Source organism: Rhipicephalus microplus, chromosome 7 (assembly GCF_043290135.1).
Source record: "Rhipicephalus microplus isolate Deutch F79 chromosome 7, USDA_Rmic, whole genome shotgun sequence".
Lineage (NCBI taxonomy): Eukaryota > Metazoa > Arthropoda > Arachnida > Ixodida > Ixodidae > Rhipicephalus > Rhipicephalus microplus.
The window spans coordinates 9,171,034-9,190,386 of NC_134706.1; the positions used below are offsets into that span (position 1 = coordinate 9,171,034).

The 19,353-nt window shown below is 47.1% G+C and overlaps 1 protein-coding gene across 2 annotated transcripts in view; it reads left to right on the plus strand.

Annotated features, from left to right (window-relative positions):
* sn (fascin domain-containing protein singed) overlaps positions 1–18,725 on the plus strand; it is a 69,890-nt gene extending 51,165 nt beyond the window's left edge. Inside the window, exons 1-8 of one of the 2 annotated variants that reach the window (XM_075868623.1) lie at positions 6,271–6,401; positions 10,213–10,336; positions 11,076–11,405; positions 12,756–12,985; positions 14,276–14,448; positions 15,257–15,413; positions 16,310–16,608; positions 18,153–18,725. In XM_075868623.1, the coding sequence (XP_075724738.1) occupies positions 6,385–6,401; positions 10,213–10,336; positions 11,076–11,405; positions 12,756–12,985; positions 14,276–14,448; positions 15,257–15,413; positions 16,310–16,608; positions 18,153–18,358 (1,536 nt within the window). In that variant the 5' untranslated portion in view covers positions 6,271–6,384 and the 3' untranslated portion in view covers positions 18,359–18,725. Of the gene's footprint in view, positions 1–6,270; positions 6,402–10,212; positions 10,337–11,075; positions 11,406–12,755; positions 12,986–14,275; positions 14,449–15,256; positions 15,414–16,309; positions 16,609–18,152 lie in introns of those variants that run through there. The other variant, XM_075868624.1, reaches the window with a different exon arrangement.
* The last annotated feature ends 628 nt before the right edge of the window (positions 18,726–19,353 follow it).

Genomic DNA, 19,353 nt, shown 5'->3' on the forward strand with positions numbered 1-19,353 from the left:
ATGTTCACCTTCTGTGCATGTTCGTTAGCGCGCTTGTATGTGACGTGTACGTATACATGCACGTATACACTGAATCAAAATTTTGGGAGGATGGGGTTGCAGCCCTCTGCACCCGCGTCTCCTCTCCCGCACTGAATACGCCATGATCGAATGCTTAATAATGTCAGCCCTTACGCTCCACCTTGAAAGCTTGAAAACAGCGGGATAGACGGCAGAAAATGTTTCTGAGCGTGCAGTTTTTTACTACTGTGCAAAACTTCGGTGTTGGCATATACAGACTGGAAGGTTAATGTAGGAGTATGCCAGACTGGGCGAGTTCGTTTAAATGCATTGTACTTAAAAACAACAGCGCGAAAAGCTCGGATTAAGGTGTGTGTGTCTTCTCTTTCCTTAATCCCTTCATTTGCGCTGTTGCTCAAGTACAATGCAAGCTTATATACACCAAGTTCCCTTCAAGGTTGCTGAGTTTCTTCGGCACGCTGGCGGTTTCCCGTTCTTCGGTCGGTCGTGCATGCAGTGTATACCTCAGGTGCAGCTATAGGTGACCTTTTCAGAAATCGCCGGTGATCGCAACAGTCTTGTAATAATGAATCCCTATCGCGTTCTATAGCGTTCGCACCACTTGCATTTACCATGCGCAACGAGCTATACATATATTGAACGGTATTGTGTACCTTGCATTGATAGTATACATGTTGTCGTAAAAAGAGCTTCGCGAAAGGTCAAGCTCTGCAGCTGAATAACGCATACGTGATTTGAGATTTACTGGAGGTGACTCTTTTCTGCCTTAGTCTTTCGCGCTTTCACCCTGTGATGCGAGACCGTATGGTCTTTTCGCGTCTATATCGGGCCGACGTATTCAGGGTTGCCCGTGTTACCCGCCGTCACCCGCCCAAGTGGCATGCGAAAACGTCTGAACGCCTCGACCAGTTATGTGGAGCTGTTTGTGCCGCTCTCGCAGAGCTGGCTATCGTCCAAGGCTACTGGAACTCGAAGAAGAATAAAAATTCAATGAGCGAACGAACGTCGTAGAGGCAGATATGCGGCTTTCACGCTCCGTTAAACCTGTAAATAGAGCTTTGGAGTCAAGCGAACGTGAACGTATAGTAGATTATTCATCCGTTTTACTCGGAGATAAAACGCGCCCATGGCCTAAAATATTCACAGAAAGGAGCAAAGGGGGGCGAGGGGCAATGGATATGCGTTCGGTCTCTTAACCCCTCTGCGCCCTTCCCCCGACTACGCCAATGATACTGCGTAAACCATTTGCAGCTATTTTGTGGAGGAAACCGACGCAACAAACGTAAAAGAAAAACGACAGCGACGAAGAACCAAGAGAGGACAAGCGCTGGACCTGCAACTAAATCTTGGTCTGCCGCGGTGTCGTAGCGGTTACGATTCTCCGCTCCTGACCAGAAGGTCTCGGGTTCGATTCTCTCCGCGGCGGTCGCATTTCAACGGACGGAGGCGAAAATACCAGAGGTCCGTATAGTCTTTCACCACGACGTGTGTCAAAATCGTATCGCTATTTTGAAACGTAAAACCCCACATATTTATTATTATTATTATTATTATTATTATTATTATTATTATTATTATTATTATTATTATTATTGCTAAGTGAATACGCACCGAATTGCTGCAAAAGGGAGAGAGAGTGAAGGTTGGTGAGGGGTACACACGTACAACTGTACCCGTCTGCGGCCAACCAGATGGGGGTAATATAACAGTTCTGATGGAGCAAGAGAGAGAGAGAGAGAGAGAGAGAGAGAGAGAGAGAGCAATCGTCAAACACTTCCTAGCGGCGCTTCCCGGTGGTGCGATACTGGTGGGCGCCGCTTGGGACACGAGCTGGTTATCCTTGGCCTTCGCGTGTTCCTCCTCTCCTCTTCTTCGGAATCTCGATCGCGCCACACGTGGTCGCTCAGTGCGGAAGGAATCCGTCTCGCTGATAATGGCGATGAACCGCTCCACTGGATGATCCGTGTGCCGCCTTTTGTTGTGCCTCGTTATATATACCTCACGTAATACACGAAGACTGACGTCGCCGGTTCGACTGGCTCTTCAAGCGCGATGGAAGGAAGTGTCTGGACCTTCGGTCGCCGCAGCAAATGGTATAGGACAAACTATCTTCTCTCGTATACGTCTGCAGCCTGTCTTCCTGGACAGCTGTTGTGTGCGTGCAACAAGTGTGCGCTATCTTAATATTTTAATGCGCTTCATTGAATTGCATAACTACCTTTCTTGCAACCCTCTGACCCTCTTGGCGCAGTCAATTTAACCTTATGCTGTCCACCGCGGTTGATCAGTGGCTACAAGGTGCTCAGCTGCCAGTGTCCCGAAGGTTGTGGGTTCGATTCCGACCGCGGCGGTCGCATTTCGATGGAGCGGAAACGGTCGAGGGCCGTGTACTTTGCGATTTCAGTGCATGTCAAAGAACTCCAAATGGTCTAACTTTCCGGAGCCTTCCACTACGGCGTCTCTCACGATCATATCGCGGTCTTGCGACGTAAAACTCCAGATATCATATAAGTTAGCTTATGCTCCTCCATGTGTTTTTCTGTGGAATTTTTTTTTTTCACGTTTCACAGCCAATTTTGCACGCACCTGGGTTACGCGGAACTGAAAGTGGAACGTTGCCAGCGATATGTCAGGCCGAATTATCCGGTATTGTAGTGCGATTAACGCTCAACTTGCTATTGCTGTAATACCGGTGTCACAGAGTCGCTTCTGAGACAGAATTTGATTACCGTGATTGGTTGCTTTATGCGGGCTGTATAAAGGAACCAATTGCTGCTGAGGAATTTGATCCCGATCGAGCTTAATTGCAGTCAGCAGTGCTTCATATGGCACCGGCATGTACCTTCTCCTCGCTTTGTTCGGAATGATTGTTCGACGAATGAAAGCGTTACGACGTACCGAGTCGATGATTAGGATTAACACATATCTATGAGTATCTTAATTACGTGACATGGACGGTGGCTCCTAGTCAGCTTCTCACCTAAGAGAGGGGGCGCAAAGTCTGTCCCATACTTTGTTAATTCTTGTCGGTGGGCCATAGTTCCTTGGGCAGCATTCAATTGCGCAGAAAGCGACTAAAGCACTCCTACTTTACTTGAAGACAACAAACCTGAGCGACCGCCTGTACTACTGTGTGTGCTCCCCCGAGTGTGCTCGTGATTGTGTGTACCTTCTTATCTCTCTGCAACCTCTTTCACCCCCTTCATCCCTTCCCCTGTGTTGGGTGGCGAACCGGATGTGCGTCTGGTTAACCTCCCTGCCTGCCCCGCCGCGGTGGTCTAGTGGCTAAGGTACTCGGCTGCTGACCCGCAGGTCGCGGGATCAAATCCCGGCTGCGGCGGCTGCATTTCCGATGGAGGCGGAAATGTTGTAGGCCCGTGTGCTCAGATTTGGGTGCACGTTAAAGAACCCCAGGTGGTCAAAATTTCCGGAGCCCTCCACTACGGCGTCTCTCATAATCATATGCTGGTTTTGGGACGTTAAACCCCACATATCAATCAAATCAACCTCCCTGCCTTTCCTTGCATCTTTATATCTCTCTTTATTGTAATGGAACAGCGCAAAAAGACGGGGACGGAAGTGCTATACGCACACAGTGCTCGTGTGTGTACTCCTTCCGCCCCTGTGTTCTTGGGCTGTTCTTTCATTACGAGGCTTCCCATACTTTGACTTAAATAAGGGGGAGCGGGGGCTACGATGAACCTTCGCTCTCCTCCTTCCTGAAGGGCCACCATATGCCCGTCTCCTTCTTTGGTAGTTAGGGTTGACGCCCAGCTCTGCGCACGTCTATACGCCTATACCGGGGACGAAATCCGGCACGCTTTGTACGCGGTAGCGCATAACGTTTAAGCCTAACGTCTTTCTCTCACAATGCGCGTATCACTCCAGCTGTGCCCGGCGTCTTCAAGCGACGCGCGCAGTGTCCGCCGCCGCAGCCGCGTTACGGACGGCCACGGGCCGTGCCTTTATGTCATTGTCCGCGGTGACAAACGGCCGCCCCTGCTAGACTGGCGTCGCAGATAGAGCGAGGCGGTGTCTTTGTGTGAGCCCGTCACGTGTCCAGTCGCGGAGGAGGAGTTGACGCAATAGGTCGGCCCGTTTTCGCCGCAGTTCCGGATCGCGGGCTGCTGCTGCAGCACTGTTGTTGCAAAGCGAGCCCGCCTGGTCCTACGCACGCCCGCGCGGATAGTGACCCCCTGCTGAAAGCACGAGGGTTCGATTCCTTCGTGCATGTTACGACTCGGCTGGGTCGGATACGTATACGCCTTTACTATTTAAAGATACGAGGTGGTTTGATATACCGGAACTATCTCACAACGAACATAAGCGATCTTTGGCAGGATGGCGGTGTGGTTTAGTTGGTACTTAATTTAAGCTTGAGTATTGCAACGTAACTAAGCGCCATAGTCAACGAGCTCCATCGTTGTTTGTTTTTAATGTATTTCTTATCTCCACTGGAGCAAGCAAATAAGGAACTATTAGGAGCTCAAAGAACAGCTGACCCTCCATGTTAAGTATGTGCGCTCTCACAAATGAGGGTCCTCGTCTTTCATGACCATATAGCACATTTTCATGCGCCCTTCCAACGCATTCCGCCAACTGGACAGGCTCGGAGACGGAGCGGTCGCGCCCATTACGACTCGCAAAATCCTGTACTCGTGGTCAAGGTGGCGCCAACACGGCACGGTGGCGCCGGCATAGAAAATCTGTTTGGACTGGTGGTATGTGCAAAACCGATTACGCAGGTGTTCCAGTGTAGGCTTAGGGGCCCCTTAAACCGTGGTCACCTTGTTGCAACTCCTTCTGGGCGCCGCTTTGCATGCCATTGTTTTGTTTGTGGCAGCTTTTTCAAAGGATGTCACTGCGATCGGCGCTCCGCTCCTTGCTCATCTATACCCTGCCTTCTCGTCGTGCTCTGCAGTTACCGCTCTCCTATAACGCTGCGCGCGCCTATTGCCCTCCGTATAGTATCGTCACGGGGTCGTGACGTGGCCGAAGATAGGAGACTTCGTGTTGGGATTTAACTGTTTATTTGGGCGAGCCTGTGCCCGGTAAACGGAAAGTCCAATTAGAGCAGCAGTCTTGCACAGATACCAGTCTTGGACTGATACAAAGAGAAGTTTATTAACTTCAAACTAAAAAAAAACTCTTTACATCATTTTATACATACAGTGCTCGTTTAGACACCCCTCTTGTGCACTATGATAGCGGCGGAGCGTCGGCCTTCGATCAACAACTGACGAGCGGAGAATCGCGTCGGCATTTATACTCTTGCCGTCGAATGTTCTAGCGCTATCGCTGGCGTTGGCGTAGGTTCCAGAACAATCTGTACCGTTCGCACAGTGGGCGTGATCTTATCGAAATGATCTACTGTATACAGTCCGGAAGCTTCTCGAAATCTTCAGGCGCGGTTTGCGCTGAGACGATAGTTATAGCGCGAGAACAAAACGACGACACAGAGACAAGGACACGAAAGACACGAGCGCTCGTGTCCTTCTTGTCTCTGTGTCGTCGTTTTGTTCTCGCGCTATAACTATCGTCATGCCATACCAACTAGCCCAAGCTGCCACACTTCTAAGCTGCGCTGAGAATCGTGTAGTGTTTTGGGACGATAACAAAAACTTGGGATATGGAACGTGGCAATATTTTACTAGGCTTGAAGGATGTCGCCCAGTATTCTCCCATTCCCCCGTGACACGACGCGAGAGGCCTTCCTCCTTACACGCGACCCTCTCCCCTTGGAACGGGAGGGCGGTCTTCCAACCTGCTGTGCGCATCTGGGTTAGCGGGCGGCGCGCTCTCCGGCCCCAAATGGCTTCGACGTCGACTCGGCCGGGCCAGACGCGCCTCGACCACCGGCGCCGACGCATCTTCCCCAGCTGCTGCTGCTTCTTCCTACGGGTGGACGTGCGGTCGCCCTTCACCGGTCTGCCCACCACTATGTGCCGCCGCGCCCGCTAACTTCACGTTTGCACCGCACCTCCCCCCTGTGCAAGACTCGCCGGAGTACAGTGTCACCTCTTTCCAAACCAACTTTTAAGATCCTCAACGTGTTACTACCTGGACTATCTTCTTTGCGGCTAGTTGTGTCGGAGTGGTCTCAAGTTGTACTCTCGTTGTTCTGGAATATTTGATCCCGGCGTACGTCAAGACTACCGATACGGCCGCGACTTCGTCGACCGTTCCGAGGCAACTTCGACTGCGTCCGATCTCCCGGCGTCTGCCGGCCTTCTCTAAGACCTCGACCGACGGCGCGTCGCCACTTCACGACTTCGTCCCTGTGCCGGAAGGGTACTTGATCTGCAGAGTGAGTTCGTGCAAGCCTTCCGACGCCCAAGAAGATTCTCCGGCGTGTGTTATACGATGCTTCTAGAAACCAGGTGACGTCTAAAAAGCGTTCACGTTTTCCATCTTAGTTTCCTGCGCGCACGTAGTGACTTTGCCCTGTAACCCTTGATGACAGCTTTGATGTTTCCTTGGTGGGATAAAGTCCGGCCCATTCGGAAAGCAGAGGGAAGAGCATGACGGGCGGATCATTGCAGTAACTCTGTGCCGCCTGAATCTCGAGTGTCTGTAACGTGCGGGACTGTAGATCTGCGGCGAACATTTGAGCCGCCCCCCTCTTTCTTTTTATGAGGGTGGAAGTGTGAAAAAGTTTCGTGAATATTTTAGGAAGGGATCACTCCGATCTACAAATTTATAACTCGTCTCAGTTTTTATTCACAATAATCACGACGACAAATATATTACATATTCATTTAATTTTATTACCTTAGAGACCACTCTAGGTGTTACATAAGGGGTGGAAGTGAAAAGAAAAACAAAAACAAAATGGTAACCACGTACGCAATTTGCGAGAGAGGGGTAATGTTTTACACTTCGCAAGAATAAATCGAGCAATTGGTTGCACAGCAAAAGCCTCGAAATCTATAGGGTGATCTGGGGAAGCTACGAATCTACGCTTCGTACTGATTCCTCTTACTACCTTCGATATCACTGTTTCTGGTCAATCATTTTTTTTTTTAAGGTTAAACGAGCGTTGTCAGCGATGATGGCAGGCAAGCGTTGTACCACGTGCCTGCTTGGCTGCCACTGTAGTACAGTTGTGATGCCAGGATGCGTACAGTTGTGATGCCAGGATGCCGACCCGAAGGACGCATTTCCGATTTCCGCCGGCGCGGTCGATTTTAGACGGAGGTTAAACGGTAGAGGCCCACTGTACCGCGCGATGCGAGAACCCAAGGTGGTCGAAATTATCGGGAACCCCCCCACTATACCACGGGTACCCGCCACGCGATGGTTACGGTGTTCGAGTGATGACCCGTAGGTTGCGAGACCGAATCTCGGCCGCATTTTGGAAGGATGCACACGAATGAAACATTTATTGCCGAAACTGGAGACGAGAATGTTCGACGTCCGTGTGCTTATATTTATGAGCACGTCAAATTTTCGGAGCCCTCCACTACGGCGTTTCTCATAATCATACTGCGGTTTCGGGACGTTAAATTCCAACAACTATTGTTATTATTATTATGCGTCCTTCTACCTTTCTCGCAATCTGAGCAGCTTCGAGACATTAAACCCCACAAGTCGCGCTTTCGTCCCTTTTCTTCCCCATGTTTCCTCGCTATGAATTGGATGTTTGTTCTAAACCCGAACAATAGTAACTAACGTTCGCAGTGCGTGGTGAAGTTTGAGTGATCTAGAATAAGTACAGATGGAGGAGCTAGATTAGAAACCGATTAATAAAGCTATGTACATGTTAAGACTGCCTAATACGTATCTAGTAAGACTATGTACGTATTGAGATTAAGTACTCAGCTAGACTCAGTGCATCCCCTCGCTCTGGTAGCCACTTCACGTCCGTGCGAATTTATCACAAGCGTAAACGAATATTTGGCATGACAGTGCTATCAGTTCCAAGGCTGCTTTTGTGGACCAACGAGCTACGTCTAGTGTGCGCACGCACACGCGTCTTTGACGGCAAGCGTGCTTCACTGCCAAATTACCATGCACTGCGGCAAAGCGACTGTTTTTTGTGTGTGCGGTGTGATTTTTGTTGTCTGGCAAACGATAGAATTTTTTTTTTCCAGCATTAGACAAATCTCGTCAGTTGCACGGAGAGGCGAGAATATACATGTGTTAGACGAGTGCTTCAAACCATAGAGTTTCCTACAATACTTACTAGAGGGAACTCTGGCGCTAGTGTCTATGAAAGCTGCAACGCACGGCACTTTAACGAGCATGGGAATGATGGGTGGTAGTACACACATTTGTCTAATCTTCGTACTTCTGGCCTGCCTTTGGCTCCGTGTGTGTTCATGTGGCTTAAAGCTTTTTTCTAGCAAAACAAAAAGCAGCAAATGTTCAGCGATTGCACTTCACCACCTTATTTTTTTCGACTTACCTTTCCAAATTGGGTCAGACAGTTCAAAAGAGTTAAATCTTTCTTTCAAAACAAAACCTAAACACAGCAATAAACGAAGCCGCAAGTACGATTCGCCGCCCGCAAGTACGAAGACAAGGCAAATGTGTGTACTACCCATCATTCCCATGGTCGCTGAACGATCGGAGTGCCAGAGTGCCCTCTAGTTAATTTTGAGAAACTCTATCCTTCAAACGGGAGGAGTTCGTGCCAGGAAGTAAAAATGTGCGTCTCCTCGGCAAATTCGGCCGCTGAGTCATCTCAACTGAAGTGGAGGTGAAAGGTAACTTAGAAGTGTGGCGGTTTGGGCTAGTTGATATGACAAGACGGTAGTTATAGCGCAAGGACAGAACGACGACAAAGTGACAAGGAGACGTGCGCTAAACTGAGTTCATTGCGCAGAGTGCGAAAACATATAGAGGAGTCAGTAAACCATCTGGCAAAAACTATGTGACACAAAGAGCAATTCATGAGTAATGGAAAAAAACACAAGCAAAAAAAAGTCGAAGAAAAATCTATCAGGAAACGAAACGGAAAAGTGAAAGTAAAAGTACTGTAGCTAGTTCATTTTTGTAATTAAAGTACTGTACTCTTTACTAAAGTACTGTAACTAGTTCCTCGTCTCCTTCTTGTCCCTTTGTCGTCGTTCTGTTCTGGCGCTACAACTTCCATGGTTGTCGCTATAACCACATAGTTCTCGCGCAATAACTACCGTCATGGGGTGAAAGGTTGAGTTCCAGCTAGTTGAAACGCCAGCGCAAGGAGAAAGTAACGCCCGGAAAAAGGCTGGACTTCCAACTGAAGTTCATCAATATACAATATTCCTTACGTGTTCGAAACTAGCCGGGGGCCCCTCACCACACGTCCTGTACAAACAGGTGCGGAAAATCACACCGCTAAAATCTCAATCGAAGACGCGTTCGCAACGTGTACAAGGAATAGGGCGCGTTTCTGAGCCGAATCGTCCCAAACGCATTTCACAGTATTACTGCGCTGGTAACGCGAGGTTAAGTGCTTTCAACACATATTATCGTAAAAGCGATGCGTAAAACGAGACCAGTAACAATGCTTATCGTGGAGCCACACCCAATGTGATGCTAGTGTCGAGGGGTAACTTTGTTGACTTCAACCACCGTATCGCCAGTTTTCGCATCAATTTCACAACCCTCGAAATGCAGCTAACGTACAGCTTACTTCGCGTGCACGACGCCAAACAACGTTTCTCGCAAAACTCGACTTTGTTCCTAATCTCTGAAGCTGATACCGCTGTAACAGCTTTCAGAAGGTTCATTGTTCATTGCTGAGGTCACTCGTGATTGCTGTGCATTCTGCTACGTGTCTCTACGCCGGATAGTAGCGTGTCAGCCATTTCTGTTGGCGTAACCAGGATTTTATTTCGGGGAGATTATACCCTGCCACAGCACGTGCGTGTATATGTACGTCTGTTTGCGTATAATAATTCAGTATACGCGTGCGTTTCAATTGTCTTGAAAACAATCGGTGGAAAGGTTGGGACTTCCCCATCCACCGCCCTCGTTCTGTTTTACCTGCGCTATTATATCAATACAACAATGGATTTATTCACTTGCGCCGAAATTTCGATGCAGACAGCTGTCGCACTGAGTGTACATACTTAACTAGTAACTTCGCGCTCGATCTCGGAACATTTGCCTCTACATGGAGAGTGTTCTGGTGTGCCGCCTTTCGGCGCACCTGTGTGACGTCATGCGAGTGGTGTGACGACAGCAGCGTATACATCCACGCAGGAGCCTGTCCAAGATGATGAACGGTAACGGCTGCGGGGAAGCGGTGACCAGCTCGCTCACCTGGAGTGTGGGTCTGCTCAACGGGGCCCACAAGTATCTCACTGCGGAGACCTTTGGCTTCAAGGCAAGCTCATATCTCACTTATACCGAGTGTTGGCAACTTGTGGCCCCCACGAGAATGTGCTATAAGGCCCCCGGCACAAGGTCATGCCACTCCCCCCCCCCCCCCTTCCACCACTGTTTAGACAGCAAGACCAATGTTTACACAGCAATGAGCAATTCGATCCCGAGAACTCACGCTCACAGCGCTTCATGTTTTGTGAAAAGCGATTTATATTAAAAGCTCTGGCAATAATTTGGTACATTTCTTAATTCCTGGCAACAGGACCTTTTCGCTGTGGACTCGTATACTAGAACGTGCCGCCGTATGCACAGTATTTCCACGTCGTGTCAGGGCAGTTATTTGCACTTTGCGCGCGGTTTGTATTGGGCTTCTGGTGATTTAACGAACATGTAAATGGCACGATTTCAAGAACACAAAATAGACTCCTTAGCTCGCGCCGGTATTTGTTAATTAAGGTGCTCGGTAGCTGACCCCAAAGGCGTAGATCTGATTCGAAAGGCGTAGTTTAGCGCGGGCGTGGTGTGCCATCCCCTGGCTACGTCACCAATACCTCCATAGTCCAAGTCTGTGGTTGGCTTTCTTGCATTGCTCAGACGCTTAGTGGTCGAGCCAGGCTTATGAGTCATCTCGTGTCTTGCATTTATATAACCAATGATTACAGCTTTCAAAAAAGCGTCCTGTTAGAGGAGGTACATTGTGCTTCTAAGACTTGAAGTTGGACTGCAAACCGCGGCCGCAGGTGAACGCCAACGGAGCCGCCTTGAAGAAGAAGCAACTCTGGTCACTGGAGCCGTGCTGCGACGCTGGCGAGGAGGCCGTGCGCCTTCGTTCCCACCTCAATCGCTACCTGGCCGTCGACCAGTTCGGCAACGTCACCTGCGACGCCGAGGAGCCCGGGCCGGGCGCCATCTTCCAGATCACCGTCTCCGCAGACGCTAAGGGCCAGTGGGCACTGCGAAACACCAACCGCGGCTACTTCCTGGGTGCCTCGGCAGACCAGCTGGTCTGCGTCGCCAAGGCACCGGGACCCTCTGAGCTCTGGACGGTCCACCTTGCCGCAAGGCCACAGGTGCGTCCCATGATTGACTCGTTAAGTTTTTAGACACACCTCTAACTCTCCCATTCCTGCATGGAGCTGCGTCGTCGTTTGCGATGTCGGCATACGCTAGCGTGACAGATAAAGCAAACGAGGATGAAAGAGAGCAAATATGAGTCTGTGTACATCACGGACCACTGGCCTCTGAGCTCGCTTTCTTTCTTCATCACGTGTGCTGGCGCCTCGAAATCGAGGAGCTCCTGCGCATGCAGGGCTGGCACGCGCACCATAGGTGTGCCCAGGTTTCCCTATAAGGGGGGGGGGGGGGGACAAGGCTCTTTGAGGAGTTACTGTATATGCTATCTTATACAGTAACGCCATAGAGCATATATAGTTGCTCTAGCTGGCTGCTGCCCCCCTCTCCCCAACCACCACATTAACTCCATGTATAAGATTTGTCACTCTTCTCTTGGGTAAATAAGGGGCTGAGGGTGGTTTTGCTTGCCGTAATGGAGCTGTCGGCACTTCGCTGGCTTCGCGACACCCGTGGTGCATAGAGTGATGTGCATAACACTCGAGCGCTAGCAGGTTTTGTGACAATATGTAACGAATGTTACGTCGCTACAACTGCAGGAAACCAAAACTTCGAAGCACAGTTGGCCTTGCCCCCATGCAACGCTGTGCTGAAAACTTGCGTTAAAGAGTATTGTAATCGTCTGTGAATTTTTTTTCCAGTGCGATTTATTGCGATGAGTTGGCTCATTTTATCTGAACGGAACAGCTCTTTTTATTTTTTTATGCCATCTGTTGCAGTCCCAAGTGAAATTATTATTGCAGTTTTCACTTTCGTTTTCCTGGGGCGTTAGGCATTATAAAATAATTTTCAGCACATCAGTAGGAATGATGAAAAGCTAAGTTGTCGAAAATTAGTTGCATGGCCAGTGTCAGTGTCTTTTTGCTAAAATGGCAAGACCGATATGTGTCCCAGTCGCTGCTTTTGTTTACCAAACGTTAGTGTACTCTGCCTAAAATCTACAGTAATGCAAAGTTGCAGATAAAAGATTGAAGAGACCTTACGACAGACAGTGCGATAACTTTGCTGAGATGCTAAGGCACGACAGGACTACTACTACTGATTTCATGTTACAAAAGCCTTTGTGGACATTGTGTATCATGGCAATCTTGATGTACAGGTCATATATGCTACACTGTAATACTGTGGTAATATAGTGAACAATGTAGATTGTAAAACGGATCAAGCTTTACACACCTATCCGTGTTAATAAGGCGCATGCGATTCTCGCCTCGCGCTATTTGTATACTTGCTTTGAGTCACCGTCAAGATATGATCATGCTAAATTACTCCTCGGCTGTCTAATAAAGGTGACCATCCGGTCCATCGGGCGTCGCCGTTATGCCCACCTCTCGGGGACAGGGGACGAGATTCAAGTGGATGCTGCGACTCCGTGGGGTGAGGACACCCTGTTCACACTTGAGTTCAGGGACGGCAAATACGCGCTGCACACGGCCAACGACCGCTACCTCTGCCCCGACGGGAAGCTCATAGAGAACTGTGCACCCGAGTGCCTCTTCAGCCTGGAATTCCACTCCGGGTGAGTCCGCGATCCACAGAGTGCTGGCCGATATCAATAAATCAATCGATTAATTATTGAATAATCAACTAGTTAAACAAATAATTAACAACCAGTTTATTGATTATTCATTAATTCTATTATTCTGTCAATAATTAAACAAATAAATTAATCAAACTTTATTTTACAAAAAAAATGCTGGGTGGTCTTCATGCCTGAAAGCTGCTCTAGGCAACCTGACTGCGTCCCTTAAGACCCTCACATTGGCAGCATACAACATTCACTACAGAAATATGCGCATCGAAGTATAATTTCAACATACATGACAAATGCTGCAAGAGTTCCCGTAAAGATCACATCAAGTAAGAAACATGTCATTCAGAGAGTGACTGTAGGATTCATGTCAAATAGTGTAGTGGAGCATAAGCAACATTATAATATAAAGAAATTCTAATTGCAAAAAGAAAAAAAATATGAAAATACCATGCCGATGTAAAATTTAGCAGGTCTTGCACACAATTAAAATAAAAGTTTCACAAAACGAGAGACTGCATTGAGGTGACAAGGCAGAGCCATACAATTTCGAATGCTTCTGCACATTGTTGCTTTCTCCATCAGTTACACCCTTTGTTCACATGTCTATTAATAGTCGAGAATTGGCCAAAGCTGAATGCTTTTGACACTGACACCTAAACCAGCTAGCCTTCCCCTCTAAGACTGAGAAAACTCAACCCAACTGAGGACCGTTATAATTTGGTAAAGGTGCAGAAATAGTTTGCACGGGGCTATATGTATTGCAGGTTTCAGCAAAACATGCTATGCTACACTAATCTGCAAATAAGATTCACTGTCATTAAAAAGGCTACACATGCAGCTTCTGTGTAGGTAATATTGTTTTCTAAAATTATTGAAGTGTATTGAAGTCCCATATTTCTCATGATGATTCAGTGGTAAGGCACAATCCTAATGCAAAGATTATGGTGTCTTTCGTTCACACTGTATAGCAAAGTATTCGAAGTGAGTAATCAAGTTGAAGGCGTGCTACACTGCAGCGAATACACTCAAGCCTCATCATAGCAAAGTTTCATTGTACATGAAAATGACTTCATTGTATCCAAAAATTTGTTATAAAGGTTAATTCCTAACACTACAGCTATTGCAAGAAAAGCGAAAGTTGGGCTAGTTGGTGGTTCATGCTTGGGATGTAAAAACAGCGCAAAAATAGAGACAAGGACTGAAGAGACTATAGGGAGCCTTGTCTCCGTGTTTGTTATATCGATGTTTGAGTTAACATGGTCGACTTTTGTGTAGGTACCTGGCACTACGTGATGTGAACCTCCGTTACCTCTCGCCCATCGGCTCTAAGGCAGTGATGCGCACACGATCCAACTCCGTGACACGTGACGAGCTGTTCTCTCTTGAAGACTCTGTGCCGCAGGCGGCCTTTGTAGGGTTCAACGGAAAGTACGTCTCTGTCAAGCAAGGTAAGCAATAACATTTTGAGCTAACAAGGGACGCAATTTTAGTTCACCAATGACTTGCAGAGTTTTGAGGTGCATTTAGTGAATTCTCATGTTCATATAACATAGTACCACAGACCAAAAATGAAAAAGCAAAAATTCTTATTGCAGACGGACGGTACTCGCATCAAATGAATGTCAACTTGGTGCCCCACTGCCTTACACATGCATGCAAAAACACACACACACCCACGGGCACGCACGCTCTTCTCGTGGTGGTACTTGGTGCAAAATTAGCATACCCGTGTTCTCATAAATACAAGTATTTAAGAAAAGGTTGCACCCATTTTCATGGCAGTTTTTCTCGTAAGGTTGTCAGCAGCCACGTTTGGTAAGAGTATGTGAACAGACATGCACTCCCTGGAAGTCGTACTACCATAGTAGAAATGTTCACTCAAAAAAGGTATAGTTCACACATCTCCACTGGCATAACCAGGAGGGTTGGTCCTGGTTGAAAGCCCCCTAAATGTTAATTTGCATGTGTGTAAAACATGCACACATTCAGACACTAACACATTGTATAAAGTATGGTTAAATCCCCCCCCCCCCCCCCACCCTATAAAAAGAAAAAAAATTCTGGCTATGCTACTGCACGACACAAATGTTGATGCCATAATGTTCGCACGGCAGGTGTCTGGCATTTGCAAATAGGGTCTCTCAGTTGCCGCATTTTAAAGATAAGTCGCATGAATGCAGACGCCACTACAACACACGCGTAATGGAGCAGCGCTCCTATATCAAAGGATTAACAACGATGGGTGTTCTTGCTCAGGTGTTGATGTCACTGCCAACCAGGACGAAGTGTCGGACCACGAGACGTTCCAGCTAGAGTGGGACAAGGAAACTGGCCGCTGGTTTGTCCGCACTATGCAGGACAAGTACTGGTCGCTCGAGAGCTCGTCTGGCATTCAGGCCAATGCCGACAAAGGGTGCGTGTGCTACTCGTCATGACCTCTTCTACAGTCCGTGCCTGTCTGTTTATACGTTTCAGAAGCACAAATTAAAACATGAAAAGGCACATGACAGAAAGTGGTGAATTGTGTGCCTGTGTGTTACGTGCCTTTAAATTTGTGTGCTGTTGATGATTTTTTAAATACACAGACTACCAGTGTGATCAAACATAAACTACTATATCAATCTCTGTTTTACATAGTACATATAGCAAACTGTGCATCCAAACTATTTATGCAAAAGGTTAATTGAGATCTCAATGGTTGTAACACAACATGGCAGCACAGCAGTAACACTTCAAGTGAAAGTACCTGCCGCAAAGCTTAAAATGCCACTCTATGGCCTTGGTTCAACCACTGAATTGGCTATCTTGAAGTCGCAGTGTTCACTTTCTCTACGCTATGGCGTGACTGGCTGAGCATACAACTCGAAATGGGTAATAATTGTATTATAGAAAAACTTTAAGTGGAGCCAAATTTTGTGACAAGATAACTTGGTGTACATCCAGTGCTTAGTAATTAAACATCGTCGAGTGGTTATGTCCTGTCTCACCTGTTTTCTAGCATACTGCCAGCACTAATGCTTTGTAATGTCACCTAGTGTTGGCTGATTATTGCCTGTGCAGGGTAAACTACAATGAGTATAAACAACAGTGGGGTTACATTGGCTACCTGCCTTCAAAATCAATTTTTTGTATATACATTATACATTTAGACCAAAACCTGACTAAATTTGCCTCCTAGCTCTTTGTGTGTGTGTGTGTGTGCATACGCATGCGCACGCATGTGTGCGCATGGGCGTTCATGTGGTTATGGGCTTGGTTCCTCTCTCTTTGCCAGTCGTGTTGTTAACCATAAGCTCCCTTCATGTGCAGCTCTGCCAACAGCCTTTTTGAGCTTTGCTGGCAGCCTGACGGCAGTGTCACCCTGGTTGCCAGCAATGGCAAGTTGGTTGGTGCCAAGAAGAGCGGCCACTTGTTCGCCAACTGTGAGCCTGGCGACCCCGCTGCAAAGTTTCACTTTGCACTGGTCAACCGCCCCGTGCTTGTCCTGAGGTGCGACCAGGGCTTCGTTGGCCGCAAGGGGCCCTCTTCGCCGAGACTGGAGTGCAACAGAGCCAGCTACGAGATCGTTCATGTGGAGCGTGCTGACCGTGGCGTTTGTCACCTCAAAGGTACATCGTTGTTCTGCTAGCTCCGTAAGCCCTTTCAGTCATGGTGTGTACAAATGTACACACCAACTCCAATGGCACATCACGCACTGCGTGTTTCATCAAATCGCTTGAAACTTAGTGTGCACATTCATGCAGGCCTCCTGAGTGGACAGCTGGTGATCATTTAACCTAATTATGCTGCGTACTACTGCAGAGGATCACTTAGCTGATTACACTATACCATGTCTGAAGATTGTTCGACGGGCCGTGTTCAAGGACCAACAAGCTTTTTTTTTTATTGGCTCAAAGCAAACTGTTCATGCAATGCCGGCCTAATAGTGGATTCTTCTTATGCAACTACTAAAGCTGACTGGCGGCAGTAAATTAAATAGTTGGTTACACACTCATTAACTTTAATTACTAAAACTCACGCAAAACGCTTTCCTTCATTTTCTTACTTGGAATGTAATACTTAGTGCCTCGGAATTATGCCACGCTAATTTAACTAGTTTCTGACAGTATGCCATGATTCTGGACTGAAGGGGCTAAGCATGTTAATTAGTATTCTTGAATCAATCTCACAAGGCATCTGGTCTTGTAAAATGAGCACTGATGTTGTGTCAGGAGGCAGGATAAACAGCAGAGTGGCTGGAATGTGCCACCTGCTGCTTCAATATCAGATTACTACAGCTCGGTGTCTATAGTGAAAGTTAAAGATAAGCTGAATACAGAGCATTGAATAAAAGAAAAGTAGCGAGTACTATAAAGTAGAAAGGAACCCACATGATGCTGGTGTGGAAGCTTTCCAATACTTAAAACGCTATATGCTGTGCGAGCCTGTACCTTGTGAAACGTTGACTAGTCCATCGTTAGATGGGTTTTTATTTTGCTCTTCAAACCTTGTTTAATTAGTGTCGAATATTTAAGAGCTGATAATTTCGTATCAGTTTTGGTTGCAAAGCTTCCGTTTTGTCAGAGCTAGATGTTAGGTTACCGTGTTGGAAAAGAATTTAAGGGCTCATATTTTTTTGTTAGACACAATATTAGTGAGAACTGTCAGTCTCTTAGTTCTCATTAATATTGATTACCATGTAGATGGTTTTGGGACATTAGACTCCAGATATTATTATTATTATATTACAATTACCATGATGAGGTAATGGCTAAAGCTGTTGTTTGAGTGGAAGGCTGTCAACTGCTCTAGTTGTCTATGCAGCATTGCAGAATTTGTCACCCTCTATAAAGTTACCTGCAGAAGTAATCTAACAGCGCACACTGCTTTATATCTATGAAGTCATATCAATGCTTTTTACGCCTTGGACTAGTTTTGAAGGGTGGCCGCTATTACTGTGCTCAACACTGGAGTGCTCTCTACAATTTACATTTCTACAGCTGCTGCTGAATTCGTCATAATTGAGAAAGTTAGCTGTAGCAAGCCGTAAGCCTCCATCCACTGTATCGTAAGAGTACTGTATTAATTGGTGGCATGTCTTAAAACAAGCACCCGTCATTAGGCATGATGTCTTGTGGCTTCCTACTGCTAGTGAGAGCTTTCTTCATTGCAGGTAATAATGGCAAGTACTGGGGCATCGCTGAAGATGGCTCCATTTCAGTAGATTCGGACGACACCTGCGGCTTCTACGTTGAGCTGCGCGAACCTTCACGCCTTTGCTTGAAGACTGCCGACGGTTCTTATCTCAATGCTGACAAGAACGGCGCTTTCAAGGCTGGCGCTGCCGACCCAAGCCAAGCAACACTTTGGGAGTACTGAGCTGCCTAGACCGTCTGGCTACGGAAATCAATCGGGCATGGCTCGACTTAGATCAACACAGCAGCATGTCTCGCTCCATAATTTGCTTTGATGTTCCTTAGGACGTTATTTCCTAGGCTGAAACCATCCCTTAAAATTTTTTCGTGCACCCGTTAGAGATAAGTTAATTTTTCACTGATGTGTAACTGAACTCGGACATTCCTTGCTTTATATAAGCTTTGATGGCATTAATAGCAAAAGATCTGTACGCTGATGATTCTCATCTGCTATTCCTGCAATGTTTAGTTATGGTCAGGGCTTCATTTTCTGTCACACTTGTGAACAATTTTTTGGAAGTTACACAAGGCATAAATGTTTCCCAGGACACAGCCGATGCTGGGATTCCAGTGATGCACTCACTGTGCCAGCGAACTCTTGTGGCTTGTTTAACACGGTTCTCCGGAAATTGTAGTGTTGGCAATCATACTTGGCTTTGCTATGTTAGATCTGTGTGTGCATGTATCCGTCGTGTGCAAGTACTCTGGTCCTGTGTACACCCGTCGTAATACAAGTTACGTCACTCGGAGTAGCCTAAATATTAAAATGCTCAAGGAAGGCAAGCATGCGACAGGTAGAGTCTGTCATTGATCATTACGCACAACGGACCCTCATCCCTCACTCTGGTGGTTTGTGGCACACCAGGGTTTGTATAACCCGCACACTTATCTCCTTGTTTGTGGATGTGGTTCTTCCCTATTTGATACTGATAAGCCAAACTGACATTCCTTCCATAACTGTGTAAAACCGCAATGTAGCTGGTTACACCTCTCGATGCCTTCCATTGTCGAAGGTGCATCACTATTTTACTGCCTATTGAATAGGAAAGTCTTGACAGGTGCAGTGTTTTTTATTTAGTCATTGACATATTTTGAAACGAGATATTCGAAAGTATTACCAACGCAGATGGCTCTTTTTGCCGGCAGTGCAGGATGTACACTTTCTTTTTTCCATTCTGA